Source organism: Mastomys coucha, unplaced genomic scaffold (assembly GCF_008632895.1).
Source record: "Mastomys coucha isolate ucsf_1 unplaced genomic scaffold, UCSF_Mcou_1 pScaffold22, whole genome shotgun sequence".
Taxonomy (NCBI): Eukaryota; Metazoa; Chordata; class Mammalia; order Rodentia; family Muridae; genus Mastomys; species Mastomys coucha.
In genome coordinates this window covers 46,361,585-46,381,098 of record NW_022196905.1, presented here as the reverse complement: position 1 = coordinate 46,381,098, position 19,514 = coordinate 46,361,585, and the positions used below count along the sequence as shown (strand labels likewise).

The following is a 19,514-nucleotide window of genomic DNA, read 5'->3' as shown; positions in this document are numbered from 1 at the left end:
ACTGTTAAATTGATTGTTGTTTTATATCAAACAACTTTTATAATACTCATTTTTATTATAATATTTTACTTTAAGGAATGTCAAAAAAAGATATTGTAGGTATTGAAGAGGGGGTCTCTGGGAGGAGTTGGGGTACAAAAGGGAAACAAGAATGATTTAATTCTATTTACTTAAAATATGTTTTTAAATGTTGACAAATTCAGACAAATTGAAATCATGTAACTTTTCTCATCATAATGCAATAAAAGTTAAAAAAAGTAAAAAAAAGTTAAAGGTGTTCTCATGACAACTGCAAGGTAGGTAGAGAAAAAGACAAAAGAGCAAATGGATATTTTTGATAAATTTAAAAAATAGTAGAATTATTCAATCATAAACCTTTTACTAGTTTTAAACACTTTAAGTAGTTTTTAATAGTTTGAAACTTTTTAAAATTCTATTAAAAATAAAGAATAAGAAAAAAATCCTATTAAAAAGAAGAACCTACATAATACAGTTGTTTTGTAACACAGACTCCTATACTAAAACGGACAAATAGTTCAGGACCTGGAAGAGAAAAGTGGCTCAGTCTAAACTTGACCACTTCCTGGATCCATGACTGTGCAATCTACTTACTCCTCAGGTCTAAGAGCCACCAGTCATTACAGTTTTACAAAGTTTCAGTTCTCACAAAGAGGGTCAGTGACACTAACCCATTGTGCTGCTGTGAGAACCAATGTCAAAACTGTAAACTCTGATCTAGATTATCACCACAGAGAAGCTAGGATTTCTTACAATCCATTTGCATTCTAACTGCCACATTCTCATCCTTTGGACTTTTTTTTAGCCTCAATGTAAGTGTTGACAACAAATAAAACAAACCAACCAACCAATTCAACCCACACAAATAGTAAAGGTTTTTCAAGACCGGAGGCTGTTTAAATCGAACACACAAGGTAACTCTGGGGCAAGGAGCAACCATATGGATCTCAGCTACCTCACAGACTACATTCTACCTCAGATATCGCCAAAGTATCCACAGCAGCTGGCTGAACAGAGGTTCATTTGTGAAAGTGGAAAACTTCACATTCCTTTGCTCTATTCAGTGTTGTATTGTAAACTCATCCATCAGCTAATGTTGTGGTAAGGGCAGACCTGTACGTAGTTAAAGCGTTTCAGAGATGACTTCCTTTAGGTCTCTTAGAGTATTTGTGTTTGAAAAAAAGTTCAGTTAGAACGCTTGATTTGCTCTGTCGATATCATTTCAAGTCACATTAGCACACTGGTGGGTCAGGTAAAACTTAACAACCTCTAGGAAATGCAGTATTAATAACTACCTTCCCTGTGGCTTTTCCATAGTCATATGGTATGCTGCTCTTGAATATCAAGAAGCATATGGCACTTCTTTGGATCCATCCTATCATCAACAAGTAGGAGTTTTTTTTTTAAAAAAAAAAAAAAGCCAGTCTAGACTCCAGATGGACCTCATACAAATCTACTCCACCGGTCCAAACTCAACCACACGGATATCCAGGCCTGCAAGAGCATGCCTTAATTTTAGTTTAAACATTTGTTGTTTTTTTTTTTTGTTAGCCTCTCTGTCAAAGGCCCACTTAAAATCAGCCCACATGATAATGAAAAGGTGTTTTTCTTTTTAAGCGCACAAATATACTTTGCAGAGAGCTGGCAGCAGGATTTCACCCGCCTCTGCCCCCTCTGGTTAACGTCACAATAGCAACATTTAATAGAAAGTTTTGAAACTTGCCCCAGCGGCAAATGGTCATTCTTTCCTTACATCTCTCAGCTATCATCCGCCCTTGTAAACTCATGACTCCAAGGAGAACTTTCTGGATCGCTGTGAGCTCTTAATTCAGAACTTGAGTTCAAACTTGAGCAAACAACTTACGTCACATTCCTGGGTGAAGTTTCCCTCAGTGTTCGGTTCCCACTTGGACTGATTCTCTTGGGAAGCCTACAGAGTGAGATTTTAGTGGTCCCTGTTCGCCTGCCACAGGGGGAAAGGTGAGAGGAAACTGAGGCAAGGAGGGGAAGGTTGCGCGCGCGCATGGGTCGCACCTGAGCCCGTGCTGCGGGTCCGGTCCAGCTCGGTGGACAAGCTCGCGGAGATCAACCTGTCCCCGGACGCCCCCGGCGGCTCGTCGGTGGCGGGCTCGCGGAGGACAGCCGCGCCCTCGTCCTCCTGCAGCCTCACGGCGCTCCCGGGCGCGCCCCTCCGCGGCTGGGCCCAGGCGACGCGAGGCAGCAGCGGCTCCCGCTCCTCGTCCTCGTCCTCCGAGGGACGGGTGGGCTCGCAGGCCTCCGCCATGATGTCCCGGGGCGGCTCCGGCGCTCAGAGCCACCAGGCTCCGGACTGGGGACTCAGCATCACGCCAAACGGCGGCAGACCGCTCCCACCGACGCCACCTCACCAGTCCACCAGCCCGCGCCCGCCACGCCCAGCCCCCGGCCACGCCCCGCCACGCCCCTCGAGCCCGGGACGCCTGCCTCACGCCTGCGCAGAATGACCGGGGGCGGGCCAAGCGAGGGCGGGGCTGGGCAGGGCAGCGCGGGCCACCTGTGTCGCCGCGGAGGTGTCGCTTGCCATTGTTGTGGGTCCAGCAGAGAGCCAGGACCAGCATGGTTTCTGCGAAGATGCATCCCTTCCAACCTAAATAGTCCTCCCTTATTACTATATACATTATATATATTTATTTCACTAACTTTTCTCTAAAAGTTCACAAAGGCTGGGAGCTTCTATTAACTATAGTCCATTTGTTATATATAATTTGTCTAACGTCTTGGAATAGAAAAAGTTAACGAGAGCAAGGAGCCTCTCTCTAGACGTAACCTAAGTTTTGTACCCATAATTTGTACATCATTTACATTTACGTGCTACTAAAATCGAGAAGGGAGTGTATGTCTAGACGTTCTTGATAGTGGTAATTTATAGCTTTCTTTTCCTTTGACTGATGTAAACTAAGGTTTATCAACATTTAGAAATATTTCAAAGGCTGTATTTTGGCTGTGCTAATTTTTTCCCCTACTTCTCTGACTTTATTTTTTTATTTTGGTTCTTACTACTCATCTGTTTCACTTTTCTTTTTCTAGTTGTTTAGTAAAGATTAAAACATCGAGGAGGCTCCTTCCTTTTAAATATAATGCCCTCAGAGCTTTGCTTTAGCTGTGGTTCCACTGTTTTTTTGATGTAGTGTTCTTCACTTTTGACTCAGCTGTTAATAGTTTCTAATTTTTCTTAGGATTTTTTTTTTGAACTACTACTTTGAAATGTATTAATTTTCAAATATTTAAGGCCTTTCTAGAAATTATTACTTCTAATTTAAGGACTGTGGTGGTTAGTTTTTGTCAACTTGACACAAAAGACTCTTCTTGGGGAGAAGGACACTCAGTTGAGGAATTGGCTCCATCAGAGTAGTTTGTGGGCATATCTTTAGGGAATTTCTTGATTAATGATTGATATGGAAGAACCCCACCCACTCTGAGTGATGCCATCCACTGAGGTAATCCTGGCTTGTATGAGAAAGCTGAGCAAGCCATAGAGAACAAGCCAGTAAGCTTGTTCCTCCATGGTCTTGAATTCCTGCCTTCAACTTCTTGAGTTCCTACCCTCAGTGGAATATTTCGATGTGGAAATGTAAGCCAAATAAACCCAATTTTCTTTGGGGTATGGTATTTATCACATCAACCAAAAGCAAACTAAGACAGGTGTGCTGTGAACAACACAGATGCTAAAATATGACATTTCATAGCCTAGCATGTTATATGACTTGGCAAATGTTCAAAGAACATAAGATTTTATAGTTCAGTGGCTTTTTGTTTGTTTGGTTGGTTGGTTTGTTTGGTTTTTTGTTTTTTTTTCAAGATGGGGTTTCTCTGTGTAGCCCTGGCTGTCCTAGAACTCACTTTGTAGACTGACTAGGCTGGCCTCAAACTCAGAGATCTACCTGCTTCTGCCTCTCAAGTGCTGAGATTAAAGGTATGTGTCACCACCACATGACGGTTGAATGGTTTTTATCTCTCAGTTGATTCTATAAATAAGTTAAGTATTGACAGTGTTGTGCAGGGTACCCATTTAACAACAGACCTTTTCATCTAGTAGTGAGAGGCGCTTATTACAATCTTTATTACTGTGAATTTGTACTTTTTGCTTGGTTGGCTTTTATGACTTCCTAATAATTTTACTTTTTGAATTAAAGAATTCCATGTTGTCTTAGTCAGAGTTTCTATTCCTGCACAAACATCATGACAAAGAAGCAAGTTGGGGAGAAAAGGGTTTATTCAGCTTACACTTCCACATTGCTGTTCATCACTAAAGGAAGTCAGGACTGGAACACAAGCAGGTCAGGAAGCAGGAACTGATGCAGAAGCCAATGGAAGATGTTTCTTGCTTGCTTCCCCTGGCTTGCTCAGCTTGCTTTCTTATAGAACCCAAGACTACCAGCCCAAGGATGGCACCACCCACAAGGGGCCCTCCCCCCCTTGATCACTAATTGAGAAAATGCCCCACAGCTGGATCTCATGGAGACATTCCCTCACCTGAAGATTCTTTCTCTGGGATAACTCTAGCTTGTGTCAAGTTGACACAAAACCAGCCAGTACATGTGTGTGTGAAGGTCAGAGAACAACTTGCAAAAGTTTGTGTTCTCTTTCCAGCCTGGAGGTCCTGCAGAATAAAATAAACACAAGGTTAGTAGCAAACCCTGCACCAGTCCTGGTTTGGCCTTCTTAACAATTACCATGAATTATTTCTTATCTCTAGTTATTCTCTGGCTTTGAAGTCTGTTTTGTCTGATATTAGTATGACCGCTTTACCTTTCGTAGGCTTACTGCTTGACCTACATAAATATTTTTCCACTCTTCATTCTACTAGTGTCTTTATATTTAATTTTTCTATGTCTCACATAGAGAGTTTGCAGTGTAGAGTTTTTAAATCTAGTTTGGTAGTTTTTGTATTTCAATTGGAGTTTTTAGCCATTTACATATAATGTAATGATAACATGGATGGATTTAAATTTGCCATTTTGAAATTTTTATCTCGTTTGTTTCATCCCCTTTTATTGTTGTTTTTTGGTTTCTTTGGTGTTACTCTTAGTATCTTTGATTAGTTGATTCTAGTCTCACCACTGGTTTTCTGCTAATACTTCTTTTATATAAATTTTTAATGGTTGCTCTGGGACTTATGATATTTAACCTTAAATTATTCTAATGTATTAGGTTATATTATACTAATTGTCATAAAATACAAGGACCCTGCAAAGCTTCAGCTCATTTATCTGCCACCTTTAGTGTTTTTATTGCCATGCAAAATAGACCTGCATACATGAAATACAACATAAATTTTTGGCTTTAAACAGTTGTGTATTTTAAACAAATTAATAATTTCTGGTATTTTATACTTACTATTTCTAGAGTTCTTCATTCCCATTTTTAATATTGAAAATAATGAATTTTTTTAATGTGCAAAAGACTAAGTCAACTTTTTAAAACAAACACACCCTAACAATATGGCCCTATTTCCATAATCAATGCCTATAAAATGGCATCAGTACAAAAATCTAAGCAAATCTTAAAAGAAACCGACTATAAAAGTAGAGAATTTTTATAATTTGTAAATTTGAATTGCATACTTGAAGTTATGTCATATGCTCCTTCTTTTACCAGTGAGGCTTCTTCCTATAATCAGCATTTCAGGATTCTCTAATTACTAATGTACTGTTTTTATTCCTTCTTAGGAGTCTGATTTTCTATTTAGTACCATTTCCCTTCCCAGTAAAGAACTTAACATAGTTAGTTATAAAGCAGATCTGGGGATAATGTCTATGGTTTTATTTATTTGGGATGATTTATTTCACCAACAGATTCAAATGGTATTTCCTATAGATAGTGGATTGCAAGTTGTTCACCTTTCTGATCACCGTGACCAAAACACCCGATGGAAACAACCTAAGAGAAGAAAGGATCATTTTAAATTAGGATGCCAGAACTTTCAAGTCATCAAAGTGGGTAAAGGTCTTACAGGAGGTGCATGAGGCAGAGATACCCCACCCCACCCCCAATTAGGGGAGACACAGAGAGCAAAAGCCATGTCCCATATCAAAGGCATTGTCACCTCCAAGGCACACACTTCTGCCCACCAGGCCCCAACTCCTAAAGGCTATACCACCTCTCAAATCAGCAGCCTGGGAACAAGACCTGAGCCTGCAGAGGGCATTCCAGATGCCAACCACAACAGCTAACATTGCTGCCTTTATCCAAGTTCGGTTCTAAAAATACCTTCTGGGGCCTTTGTCATCTCCAAGTCCACCTACCTGTTCTATGACACTATGACACTATTTTTCTGGTGGACATTAAAATTTCATCTTTGTCTTTGGTTTTAAATAGCTACACACTGGTGTGGTTTCTCTTTAGAGATATCCTGCTTGGATTTTGCTAAGGTCTTTGTGAGCCACAGTGTAGGTGCTAGGAATCAAACCCAGGTCCTTTGTAAGAGCAGCTAGTCCTCTTAACCATTGAGCCATCTCTCCAGCCCTGGCTGAGATTGTTTTAAGCTGTAGATTTATGTTTTAAAAAAATTGGGGGTGGGGTTGATCTCATGTGTTTTTTCAAATGTCTTTTCTGTCTCGTTTTCTCTTTTCTTTCTAAAATACCTACTGCATGTATGTCAGACTTCTTGATATTGACCCAAGGCTCTGTCTACCTGTTTCCTTTTAAAATAGCTTTTGGTCATTTTTCTTTATGTAGGAAACTTCTCTTAATCTGTTTCGCCTTCCCTGACCTTTTAGCTATCTAATAAGATAACTCTTCAACTCACTCGGTAAATTTTTTAAAAAGTCCGAACCTTATTTTTAGATTGTTGAGGTTTAGTCTTTTGCTATGTATTTTAACACTAAATGCTGCCCCTACGCCCAGCCTGGTTGCTCCCAAGAACAGGAAAATCTGCTTGTATAATGTGACCTTGCTCCTTAATTTAAAACTACTGGTTAAATAAAGATGCCTACAGCTTATAACTGGGCAGAATTGAGATAGTCGGGGCTTGGGGTTCCTAGGTTGGGGGTCTGAGGAGAGAGGAGGAAACCGCCATGGAGTAGGTGAGTCATAAAAATATGGCCATGAGGGTGAGCCATTTAAAGTTAAGAGCTGCCCGATTGGAACAGGGGAAATTATAACATGGGGCTATCGACAGAGAAATAGATTCTCATAACATAGAGGATAGATCTCCCCAGCTCTAGTGCTGGTTATTATAATATAAAAGTTGTGTGTATATAAAAGGTGGGTTTGAAACCCCCAGTTGAGATTAAATATTTTCACAACCTTAGTTCTAGAGTTTCCATGCTTTTCTCTGTTGAAAGTCCCAAATATTATTAATTTATCACAACCATGTATTTTTTTCAGTCCTTGAAAACACATAATGACTTTCTAAATGGAACCGGACCAGATCAAAGTCAGTTTCTACTCCTACTTATTGACCACAAGCCAAAATTTTATATTTCATGTTCCTCTATATGTCTAGGATATATATGTATATATGTATATGCATATGTATCTATATGTGTGTATGTATGTATGTATATATATGTATATATATTATATATATATGTGTGTATGTGTATGTGTGTGTGTGTGTGTGGTCCAGTGGGTGATATGCTACTGAACCTCTAAATTCTGTCATCTCCCTTAATGAGTGTATTTCTTGCAAGTAATTGACTTGTCTGGAGTCAAACTTCTGACAATGTCTCTGAACAATGCAGCTGTTATTTTCTGGTACTCTTTGCACAGTCTCTCCTATGCAGCAAGGATCTGGGTAGAGTATACATGCAGATTTGGGAGTTCTGTACCTCGGCAAGTCCTTTTCAGAACTTCCCTACTGCATTTCCAGTTACTTTGAGACTGCTCCTTAACCCAGTAAGACAGTAGCTTTTTGACTGAGTGCCCACTGTCTTGTACAATACATAGTAGGAAATGCCCTCAAGCAAAATGTTTGAACATAAATCTCACTTATTATGTTAACATCCTTTGAAAAGTAGCCATCCCTTCAGTTTCTGCCTGCCTGCTTCTGGCTGGCAGCCAGCATCTTCAAATAATTGCTTTTAGATTCTTATCCAAAGTTTATAATTTTGATCCATAAGAGGGTTAGTCTGATACAATCTCCTATGACATATTTTATTACAAATGCATCTTTTAGTGAAATGAGTGGTGTTAGAGTTTTCTCAGTTCATGGGTTAGTACAGAAATATTGCCTCTTATATGAGACAAGATTCAGTATCAATTTTGCTCATCACATTTTTTTTAGAGATTTATACACTGAGGAAAAAGTCTTTCCAAGTAAATAGATGAATTATGGAAAATCTTTTTACTAGCATAATCACGGCAGTCAGCTGAGTGGTGGTTGAGTACGCCTTTGATCCTAGCATTTGGGAGTCAGAGGCAGGAGGATTGCTTGAGTTTGAGGCTAGCCTAGTCTACAGAGTAAGCTCTAGGACAGCTACTCAGAGAAACTCTGTCTTGAAGAAAACAAAAAACAAAACCCAAATAAATAAATAAATACATAGTTAATTAATCATGGCAATTTTTAGTGATTTGTTATCAAAAAAAAGTTTTATGATCTATCACCAGGCACTTCATTTACATCCAGTTTCATTTATTTACTTGGTTAGCTTGTGGGATGTATACTGAGGGGCTTATAAACTACTTATCAAACAACAAAACTTATCAAATTATTAATAGCTATAACTTTTTTCAAGATACCTTATTTTTTAACTCAGTTGAGAAAATAGAAATTTTAATATTTCTGTGAGAATCATGCTCATTTAATGTTTTTTAAACGTGTATTTTTGTATGTGGTGTTTTGCCTGCCTGCCTATATGCTTATGTACCACATGTGTGCCTGGTGACCAGCGAGCCCAAAAATAGGGGCTAGAGTTCCATTCACTTGTGAGCTTCCATGTGGGTGGGTGCTGGAAGTCAAGTCCAGGTCCTCTGGAAGAACAGCCAGTACTCTTAACTGCTGAGCCACCCTCCAGCCCCCCATTCAATAATACACTTTTTGCAGAAGTGATTTTTACATTCTAATGAACTTTACACACATTTTGTTAAAGCCTTTGGAATTGAAGATTTGTCTCATTCCCTGTAAGTAAAACATCTAACTTGTGAATAAATTAGCAGCACCAGTCTCTGCTGTCAAACCAGTCAGCTGGGACAGACTTGCTTTCCACTCAGTGGACATGTTAAGTGTATCCCAGTGTCAGGTTAAGGATATGTCCTGCTGGTAGGACACTTGGCTTAGGTTTTATGAGAATCCAAGCTCAATCTCTAACAACATACACACATCCAACACTGACTTGCACATGCACATGATCCCTTGCGTGAACACACATAAGCACACACATATGCACACATCTGTCTATTCCACTGTGTTCAACATCTCATGTTTGAACTCTATACCTTCTAACCCTTGTAATTCACATTGATACTTTCACCGCTTTGGTCCCATGGAACACTACCTAGAAAAGAATGCACTCAGGTGGTGGTGGTGGTGGTGGTGGCGCACACCTTTAATCCCAGCACTTGGGAGGCAGAGACAGGCGGATTTCTGAGTTCGAGGCCAGCCTGGTCTAAAGAATGAGTTCCAGGACAGCCAGGGCTACACAGAGAAACCCTGTCTCGAAAAACCAAAAAAAAAAAAAAAAAAAAAAAAAAAAAAGAAAGAAAGAAAGAAAAGAATGCACTCTTTATAATAGACACTTTTAGGGGTGGCCCAACTTTTAAATGAGCTCACCCACTTCTTCTAAAACCTCATTTTGCAGTGCATTATAATGTATATTAGCTATTTTTTTTTTTTTTTGCATTTGCTTTAACCAAAATACCAAACAGAAGCAACCTAAGAAGCAGCAACAACAAGAACTGGGGGCTCATGGTTTCAGAGGAACAATGACAACAAAACTTTCAGTTCATGATTGCTTGGACCCATGAGCTCAAGCAGAGCATGAGGATGGTCAGACCGCATGATAGAGGAGAGCTATTCACACAAGCAGCAGATAGGGAGTGGTGAGCAATAGGAACAGCAAGGGTGAAATACTCCTCAAGGACATGCCCCCATTTACCCACTTCTTCCAATTAGACCACACCTCTGAAAGTCTCCAGAACTTTTCAAAATAATGCTACCATCTGGGGATGTCTAAAATGTAAGCTTGTTTTAGATTAAAACATCATAGCACAGAAGACTGTTGTCTTAAACATTGTAGGGTCCATAAGGAGAAAGGGCAAGGTTAGAATTCATTCAGATTGGAAGGTGGCTTAAGATAATATAGGGTGTAGATGAGGACTGAGTTAGAGCGGTAGAAAGAGCAGGTGAGGAGTTTGAGACAAGACATTCAGAGACCTGAAGGCTCCAACTAGCTTCAGATGGGTTCTGTTGAAGAGTCGGAGGATCTGTTACATTCCTACATGGACCAGAGTTTGTTGAAACAAGAAAACAATGACAATGGGGATAGTAAAGTTAACGATACAGATATGGGAGGACAGGGAATTTCTTTTCTCAGCAAGTGATCGACATTTAAAATGTACAATATTTTAGTCAGGAAAGCACAGATTTCAGATGTAAAGATAGTTTATACCTGATGTTTATTACAAAAATGACTAATAATTCTATGTACTTCAAAATCTCACTGAAACTGGATTAAGCTCTTCCAGATACTTGATCTCTAGTCTTCCACTATTATTTTCTGGGAATGATATCTAAAAACTAGGCAAAAGTGTTCCGATGGGAGAGGAGATTTGAGGAATAGAAATGATAAACATCATCTGTACTAGGTATCCACAGAGCACCCGCTGTATAACTGGTCAATGCTTGGTTCATGTCCCATCTGTCTTCACCCTAGCTCTGAAAGATTTCTATCACCATAGCTTTATAGATATGAGGATCCTGAGATCCTAGAAGCTAAATAATCATCTTTCTAGAGCTGATGAGAAGAGTTGGCATTTGAACTAATTTTCTTGGCCTCTAGAGCCCATGTTACATAGTTGCTTTCCATCACCTGAGATAATAAAGTTTCATTGGTGTACTGTTTAGATTTTATTGTCAGCTTGACACAAACTAGAGTCCTATGGAAAGAGGGACACTTTCTTGCCTTCATCTGATTGGCCTGTGGACATGTCTGAATTGGTGATTGATGTGGAAGGGCCCATCCCACTGTGAGCATGTAGGTACCTACAGAGCCCAGACAGATAAACCAGGGCTGTATAAGAAACCAAGCATTCCTCCACGACTTCAACTTCAGTTCCTCCTCTTGCAAGGATGAGACGTGACTGGTAAGTATAAGCCAGTTAAACACTTTCCTCCATGTTGGTTTTGGTTGGGTTTATCAGAGCAATATGAAACAATCTGGAACACATGGGTAAGTACAGGCGCTGCATTTCTTGGATAACTTTTCTCCACTTGAAGTTGAGGAGAGGAAGAGGAGTGGGTCTAGGAAGAATTAGGGAGCAAAGAAATAGTATAAATATAATCAAAATACATTGTATGCATGTATATACTTCTCAGAAAGCCAATATAATTATTTAAAAATACTTTTATAGGACCTGGAGAGATGGCTCAGTAGTTAAGAGCACTGGTTGCTCCTTCAGAGGCCATAGGTTCAGTTCACAGGATCCACATGGTGGTTCACAGCCATCCCTGACACACCAGTTCCAGAGGGACTCTGCGCTCAGACACATGTGCAGGCAAACACTCACACTTAACATACAATGAATAAATCTAATTAAAAAAATTTTTAAAGATAATTTCATAACCTAGTTTAAAAGAAAGAAAATTCCTCACTGGCATGCCCACAAGCCAACCTAAGCTAGACAAGTCTTCATTAAGACTCCCTTCCCACTGGGCAGTGGTGGCGCATGCCTTTAATCCTAGCATTTGGGAGGCAGAGGCAGGTGGATTTCTGAGTTTGAGGCCAGCCTGGTCTACAGAGTGAGTTCCAGGACAGCCAGGGCTACACAGAGAAACCCTGTCTCAAAAAAAAAGAAGAAGAAAAGAAGAGAAGAGAAAAAAAAAAAAGAAAGAAAGACTCCCTTTCTAAGTACTTGCTAATGCAAGCCTGATATGGCTGTCTCCTAAGAGGCTCTGCCAAAGTCTGACAAATACAGAGGCGGATCCTCACAGCCAACCATTGGACTGAGGGCAGGGATCCCTGATGGAGGAGTTGGAAAAGGGACTAAAGGAGCTGAGAGGGTTTGCAGCCCTATGGAGGGAGCAACAGTGTCAACCAGCCATATCCCCCGGAGCTCCCGAGGACTGGACCACCAACCAAAGAGTACATATGTGGCAGAGGATGGCCTTGTTGGACATTAGTGGGAGGAGAGGCCCTTGAGCCTGAGGGTGTTGAATGCCCCAGTGTAGGGGAATGCCAGAGAGGGAATACGGGAGTGGGTGGGTGGGGGAATTACCTCATAGATGCAGGGGTAGTGGGGTTGGGATGGGGGCTTCTGAAGGGGAGACCTGGAAAGGAGAAAACATTGGAAATAGAAATAAAGAAAATATCCAATTAAAAAAAAAAAAAGACTCCCTTCCCAGATGGTTTCTACATTGTGTCAAGTTAACAATCAGAAGTCACCATCACAGTGACAGCATGCTGAGGAGGAGGGTCTGTGCTGCACTGAACTAACTGTACCGTGAGCTACATGTATCATCTCTTGCCAGGCAAGAGACAGTTCTGTTATGACTTGGTCATGGGTTTGGGAAACACAAGGCAGTGGTTACAAGTTTATAGTGTGAAGTTCACCAGTGGCAATTGTAAAGTTGAGAGGCTACTTGCCATGTTATCTGACTGATCTACATTATTAAGAGTTCTAAACACACACACACACACCCCTAATTAAAATGTGATGGCACTTTTAGCCTATGCCATTTACATTACATTTATTACACTATTTGTGTGCATGTGTGTGTTGGGGGGGTGTGCCACTGCATGTGTGGAGAAGTAAGAGGACTGGCTGTGGGAAGGCTTTCTCCTTTCACACTGTGAGTCTCGGGGATTGAACTCAAGTCTCCAGGTTTGGTGGCAGGCTCCTCTACTCCTCTCTTCTATCTTGAAAGCCTATGTGCAATATTTTTAAGAAAAGGCTTTTTTTTAAAAATCTGTAGCTACAGAAATATTTCAAATTTTGCCGTGCATGATACCTTCTTGGAGTTGCTTCTTTGCTAACTTTCCTCAAGGTGGCCTCAATTTAAAGGTACCTTCTTGGTCCAGGGAAGTTCTACCAATTGGAAGATATCAGTTCCGATTCTGGAGCACGAGTGGATGGTAGTTCCTGGTCCCTGAGTTTGGGATTCTAATATAATAACTTTTGAAAGCCCTTCCATGAGGATGCTATTTTTAACTTCTAATCTCAGAATTGGGATTGTTGGGCAATAAATGAGATGCAGAAGAGCATCAGAAGCACAGCCACAGCCCTTCCTGCTTGAAAAGAAAATTGCAAATGTCATGTTAGGCTATTAAGTAATTGTCAGTGTGTACTTGACTTTGCTAGTGATTTAGTCTATCCATCCTTCCATTACTCTATCGTCCACCTCATTAGTTCTACTTCTGAAGTGGCTCTTAAATCATCCACTTCTCTTCCTTTGTACCACTCCCACCAGAAACTACACCACCATGTTCCCTAAGAATCATTCATTATCGTTACAAAAGTACTTGCAGCCATTCTGTCTCCCCTCCGTGTGTGTGTGTGTGTGTGTGTGTGTGTGTGTGTGTGTGTGTTGGCAGGGTTGGGGAGGGAGACTCTTGTAGCTCAATTAAGCCTTGAACTTCTGATCTTTCTGCTTTCGCTTCCCAAGTGCTAGGATCATATGATGCACCACCATGCCGGGGTCCTCTATCTTAGGAGGAAAGTATGTAAGCCTCAACCATCTGGCTATTCCATGTGAGCTTTGTGTCTTCAGTAGCTCCCATGCATATGTGTCTATGAACACATTTTTGTGCCTTTCAGCATGCTTTGTTCTCCACATTCTCAGAAGGAGTCTGAATGTCCTACACTTATTTAGACATACAAGGCCCTGTGGCCCTGGCCCCCCATTTGTGCACAGTCCCTCTCATCTCTTCTTCATCTTAGGACTTGGATATATTTCTGCACCTAGACTGCATCAGTTAAATTTTCCAGAGAAACAGAAAGGTAAGATAAGAGTAATTTTTGAAACTTGGCTATTGTGGTGGGGCCTGGAAACTTTAGAAGTTCTAGGAAAGGCCTGTAGGATGGACATTCAAAGAGGAGATGCCTCAGCTAGAGGCAGAATTGTTTCCTTGCCAAATCTCAAACTGCTCTTTTGACTTTTCAACTCATGGCATGAGGCCCATTTACTTTGTTTAGAGCCGTTTCCATTACTTAAAGTTAACTGATTGCAGATGGTAAGCATATGTACACAGTAGCTTCACAGTAACAATTGTTTTGTCCCTTTATCAATGTGAACACTGTAGCCAAGGAGGCATATAAACTATTACATGGACCACCTTTCTCTTCTCTTCTTCAGCTAGAACACACCTATGAAGATCACACAGACTAGAATACATTTTCTGCATAATCACCATAGGGGGACATTTTTTCTTTTTCTTTTTTGTTCCTGAGTGTAAATTGGATAATATCATTGACCTATGCAGTACAGTAGGAAAAATAGCCAGATGTTTTTGAGAATAGTCATTCTTAGGCTATGTTCCACTTCTGTAATAGAATACCATACACTGATTAATGCAGAGAAAATAGGAATTTATCTTATGTATGAGTCTAGAGATTGAGAAGTCAAGGAACATTTGGTGGTGACTTTCTTAGTACATCATAGCATGGTAGAGGACATGATCCATGACAAAACAAGTTAGAGTCTCTCTCTCCTATTATCAAGCCAGTAATATGTCATAGGACCTCCTTTATCATGACCTCCTGGAATCCTATCTTCCAAGAACCCCAAATCCACATACCATTAACATGGAGATAGAGACATGAACTTTGGAAGATACAGAGATTAAATTTCTAACACATGAACCTTGGAAGATACATTTAACCCACAGTGATGATGCCCAAAGCAATGTCTCAGACAGACATAGTGATAATTTAAAAGAAATCTCTCATCCTGCCTTATGGTAGTTCCCTAGTTTCCTCTTCACATTAAAGAGCTTGAGGTAAACCGTGCTTCAGTGGGATGAAGGAAAGAGAAAAGACCTGAAAATGAAATAAAATAACCCCAGATTACAGTCTAATCTGACATGGACAATGACAAGCAAATGAACAAGAGACTGGCTCTCAAGTGAGGGCTATGAAAACAGACAACTAAGTTGTGCTTTCTCTCCTTGTTCTTAAAAAGATTTTAATCTAATCTCATAGACTAGAAAATAACTCAATGTTCTGAAAATAAATTTCCCCAAGGAGGCCATTAAGGCAGCCCCTTTGTTTCCTGTCATACTCCGAGTCAGTTACAAGGACAAACTCTATTTGTTTGGGTACATTAATTTTGCTCAATGGCCTTTCTATAAAATGAGCATCAAATTGATGGGACTGGACCTCAGTAAAGAAGAAGTTCCAATTTTCTCTGGATGGATTGTTCTGGACATGCAGTGGAAAATTATTATTAATGGTGATTCATGTTTACTACCCAGCGAGCATGAGAGAAAGATGAAACTTAGAAATGCATCTGCCGTCTCAGTCAGCACGGAGCACCATGAGTGAATTAGAGCAACACCTGATCTTTGACTCCTGTTCTAGGGGTCCCCTTGGGCCTTATTTGGTGACTTGCATCTAGTTTTTCTCAAACTGTATTGGGTTAGAGACTTCAGAGGAAATAAAGAAGGTTTTCATTATCAGTTGGTCAGAGTTGTGTTCATGCAAGTACCTTGGGCTTATGAGCTACCTAGATGCACCTTGGTAATTATTTCAACCCTTCCTTTGGACACATAGTGAGCAGTTCAGCATAACCCTCACCTAGAGGAGCTTACAGTTGAGGTCTGGAGAATCTGGCCACTCCCAGTTCCTGATGCATACTGAGATTTAAAAGGGCAAATGAAACACATGTATGGGACTCTCCTCTTCAGGATAAAAGTTTGAGCAGAGTATATATGAAGAGGTAATGATGAAGGAAATGAGTGGCAAAATGACCTCATCTTCCTGTGGCTCATCCAGAACCCTGCCCTGCAGTTAGTGGACAGGAGGTTCTGTAGAGCTGTCTCCATCAGCAGTTCTCATAGATGAAATGGCCTTAGGACTTGGATCCTTTGTGTGTATCTCATCCCTTAGTAGTAGTTGTTGTTGTTATTGTTGTTCTTTTTCTTCTTTTTCTTTTTCCTCTTCCTCTCCTCCTCCTCCTCTTCTTCCTCTTCCTCCTCCTCCTCCTCTTTCTCCTCTTCCTCCACCTCCTCCTGCTTCTCCTCCTCATTCTGAGACAAGACCAACCAATGAAAATAAAGTAGGGCTGCCTACTAACTGCTGCTAAGCAAGGGAGTGGGCTTGATGGAGACTGGATGACACCCTAGGAATGGAAAGCTTCATGGTGGCAGAAGGGCACATAAGAAGCCAGGCTGAAAGGTGCTGGCCAGTGGAAGCTGGAGGTAGCTGACTCCAATCAGGACATCCTGTGTAAATTGGTTTAGGGAACATCACTGGCTTTTTCTTGACTGGGGACAATAATCAGGGTAGATATCCATTATTAATAAAATCGTCATGGCTGTTTATCTGCAGTGGTGGTTTGGCTTTGAAGGTTATTTGCTGGACACAATGAGCTGTTTTCTGTGGGCTATAGGACAGAGTTTGTTTCTTCCTGTGGTCTGGTCACTGTCTGATTGCATAGTTAGTATTTCACTTGTTTCCCCTAGGTGGTTCTGGATGTGTTTGTCTTGAAGTCCTCTATTTTTACATGTCCACCTACAGCCATTAATTCTGCAACGTTTATGGTATATCGTCACAGACTTTTCATCCCAAATGATTGCATGTGCATTGATAAAGCATTGAGGCTTTGGATGTACGAGTATGGTGTACAGGCATATATGCATGTTCATATATGTGTGGATGCACATATATGTGTGCATGCACTCATATGAAGGCCAGGGGTTGATGCCCATGTTTCCCTCCACCATACTCTAGGTATTTTAGAGTATGGTGGAGGGATTTTAGAGTAAGGCTGAATTATCTCTTGATGACCCAGAGCTCACTAGTTTGGCTACTCTATCTAACCAGCTTGCCCCATAGGGATACCTTTTCGTTAACTCTCCCATGTTGGGTGTTGGAGATATGAACTCTGGTCTTCTCATTTGCATAGCAAGCTTATGAAGCCATCTCCCCAGCCATTACTATATAACATGTGTAAGTCAGAGGATGCACACTCCTAAGCTCCCACCAGTCACGTCTCTGCTGACGAGTCACTGTTTTCTATGCATAGATGACAATATGATCTCAGAGTGCTTTGTACATTTGGAATGCTCATAAACAGTGTCAGTATGTGTTTTTTCCCATCAAGGGTTTGCAGAAAGGGAAAGCATTTTTCATCTAACCCTTAGTCCCCAAAGCTCACATGGTGCGTTTAGCATATCAGCTTGATTAATCATTAATTGAATATTTTATATTGGATCACAGGAAGCTACCTTTTGTGAAGGTCGAGATGATCAAATAATAGGCAGTTTGTAAAGTTAAACCTAGTGGGGGAATGGAGGGAGGGAGAGGAGCGGGGAGGGACTGTAATGCCTCTAACTGTTGTCAGTTCCATTCTTCGTAACTGTAATGATTTAAGCATCAAGGCTCTGGGTAAAGTGTGTGGTCTCTTCACTATAGGGAGAAAATTCTGACTTTTTCTCTCAACTTAGTTAGGACTTCCATTCACACATGACTTATTTAGCCGTTTGGCACATGGCACTGCGGGCCGTTCCCACTCATGTGCCTGTCAGCTATTTTATAAAACAGCAGTCTCTGCCATGCATGGATGACAGGTCATTGTCATTTTTCCAATCACGTGAGTATCTGTTTAGGACTGTAGCAGTTTAGTCTATAGCAGGGCACTAAAGACATCTCTTTCTTTCTTGATTAAAAACATGCATGGTATCTTCTCCCCAGCTCTTTCACATTTGCAGCTAGTAATTGTTGATCTAAGTATGTGGCTATGGCGATCTGTCATTTGCTATGTCATGTGGATTTTTCAAGAAGAAAAACAGCTTTTAAAAAAGTCATTTCAAAAAGTTGCGATGAGTTAGGCTAAGCATTTTTTTCAAGTGAATCTTGTTAAAATGTTTTCAATAAACTACATAATAGCAAATCACTTGTGCCAGGTCCTATCAATATGCCTCTTATGAGCATTTGTGTGTATAATATCAAGAGTTGACACATACATCATTTTTAAAGCTATGACCTCATATCTTCGTCCTTAAAAACTACAGCTGGCAGTGCAGGATGCATGATGGGAATACAGTCAGCCGCCCTGGCTTCCCTTGGTTTCCAGGTCTGTCTTTGGAAGTTCTGGGGACTCAGATAGGTCACCTTCCTTGCTGACACCTCAGTAAACTGCTCTGTAAAATGGGGATGGAGCACTCCTGCATAGTCATTCATGGTTTCATTCAGCAGTTTTTCATTCACTCAACACTTTACAGATGTCCTCGGAGGCTCTATTAGATAGAGATAGTGCTTGCTGTTGGGTGATGCGGGCCCACGCACAGAATGTCCCCTTGCCTTTGAGGCTCGGCAGTTGCAGTGGGAAGGAAAGCAGACAAGGCTTTGCTGAATCTTCTTTGTGACAACATGGGAGACCCAGAGATAAAGACTGCTTCCTAACACTCATGTTGTATAGTTGGAGAAAGAACCACCTGGCTTTAAGACTGTGGTAATCTGCTTTGGAGAAACTCTGAGCTCTTCTTTCTCAATTACCTCTTAAGGAGAATGTCGATGCAGGCGTGGATCAAATTTGGGGCTGTGTTCCGAGGAATGTGGTATTGGTGATTTCACTATTGTACAAGTATCATAGGCCTTGATGATAAGACTGCTATGCACAGGCTTCATAACTTATTGTTCTTAGGCCTCTGTGATCGTTTTCACTGTTACTGTGACTGGACTGAGAGAAGCCTAGAAGTGTAGACCTCTGGGGTATGTCTGTGAGGCCATCTCCAGAGACGATCGGATCTGGAGGGTTCTGACGTGATCGAGGATTGAGAGATTCCATAACATGATAGTGTAATTGGGAGGCACTATGGGTAGGAATGGGCCTACTCAGAGGAAATGTCACTGAGGGCATGACCCGGAGCCTGTTGCCCTGGATCCTTTCCGGGTTTCCCTTTTTCTCTCTCTGCTTCTTGGCTGCTATGAGATAGACACTGTATTGGCTGGGTGCCCCGCACACTCGTCTACTCCAGTCACATCCAAAATATCGGGGATAAAATCCTGATAAAGGATAAGAGGCAGTAAGACTTCAAAAAGAGTTCTGTGCCTCCTGGATTTCAGACCAGTTGCTGGTATCTCCTAACTCAGACGTGTTCCAGATCAGTCTTTCCAATCGTCAACACGGCCTCATAATT

At 41.0% G+C, this 19,514-nt stretch overlaps 1 protein-coding gene and 1 long non-coding RNA gene across 4 annotated transcripts in view; one reads left to right on the top strand and one right to left on the bottom strand.

Moving 5' to 3' along the window:
- Nucleotides 1-2,454, bottom strand: part of Pi4k2b (phosphatidylinositol 4-kinase type 2 beta) — a 34,621-nt gene extending 32,167 nt beyond the window's left edge. The window contains exon 1 of one of the 2 annotated variants that reach the window (XM_031342281.1): nucleotides 2,053-2,454. In XM_031342281.1, coding sequence (XP_031198141.1) covers nucleotides 2,053-2,302 — 250 coding nt within the window. In that variant the 5' untranslated portion in view covers nucleotides 2,303-2,454. Of the gene's footprint in view, nucleotides 1-1,741; nucleotides 1,821-2,052 lie in introns of those variants that run through there. The other variant, XM_031342282.1, reaches the window with a different exon arrangement.
- LOC116070842 lies at nucleotides 1,762-6,374 on the top strand. 2 transcript variants are annotated; one of them, XR_004110584.1, is made up of 2 exons: nucleotides 1,762-1,998; nucleotides 5,875-6,374. It is a non-coding gene; the product is annotated as an uncharacterized LOC116070842 (long non-coding RNA). The 2 variants fall into 2 exon arrangements; XR_004110583.1 differs by having other exon boundaries at nucleotides 5,853-6,374.
- Nucleotides 6,375-19,514: the final 13,140 nt, after the last annotated feature.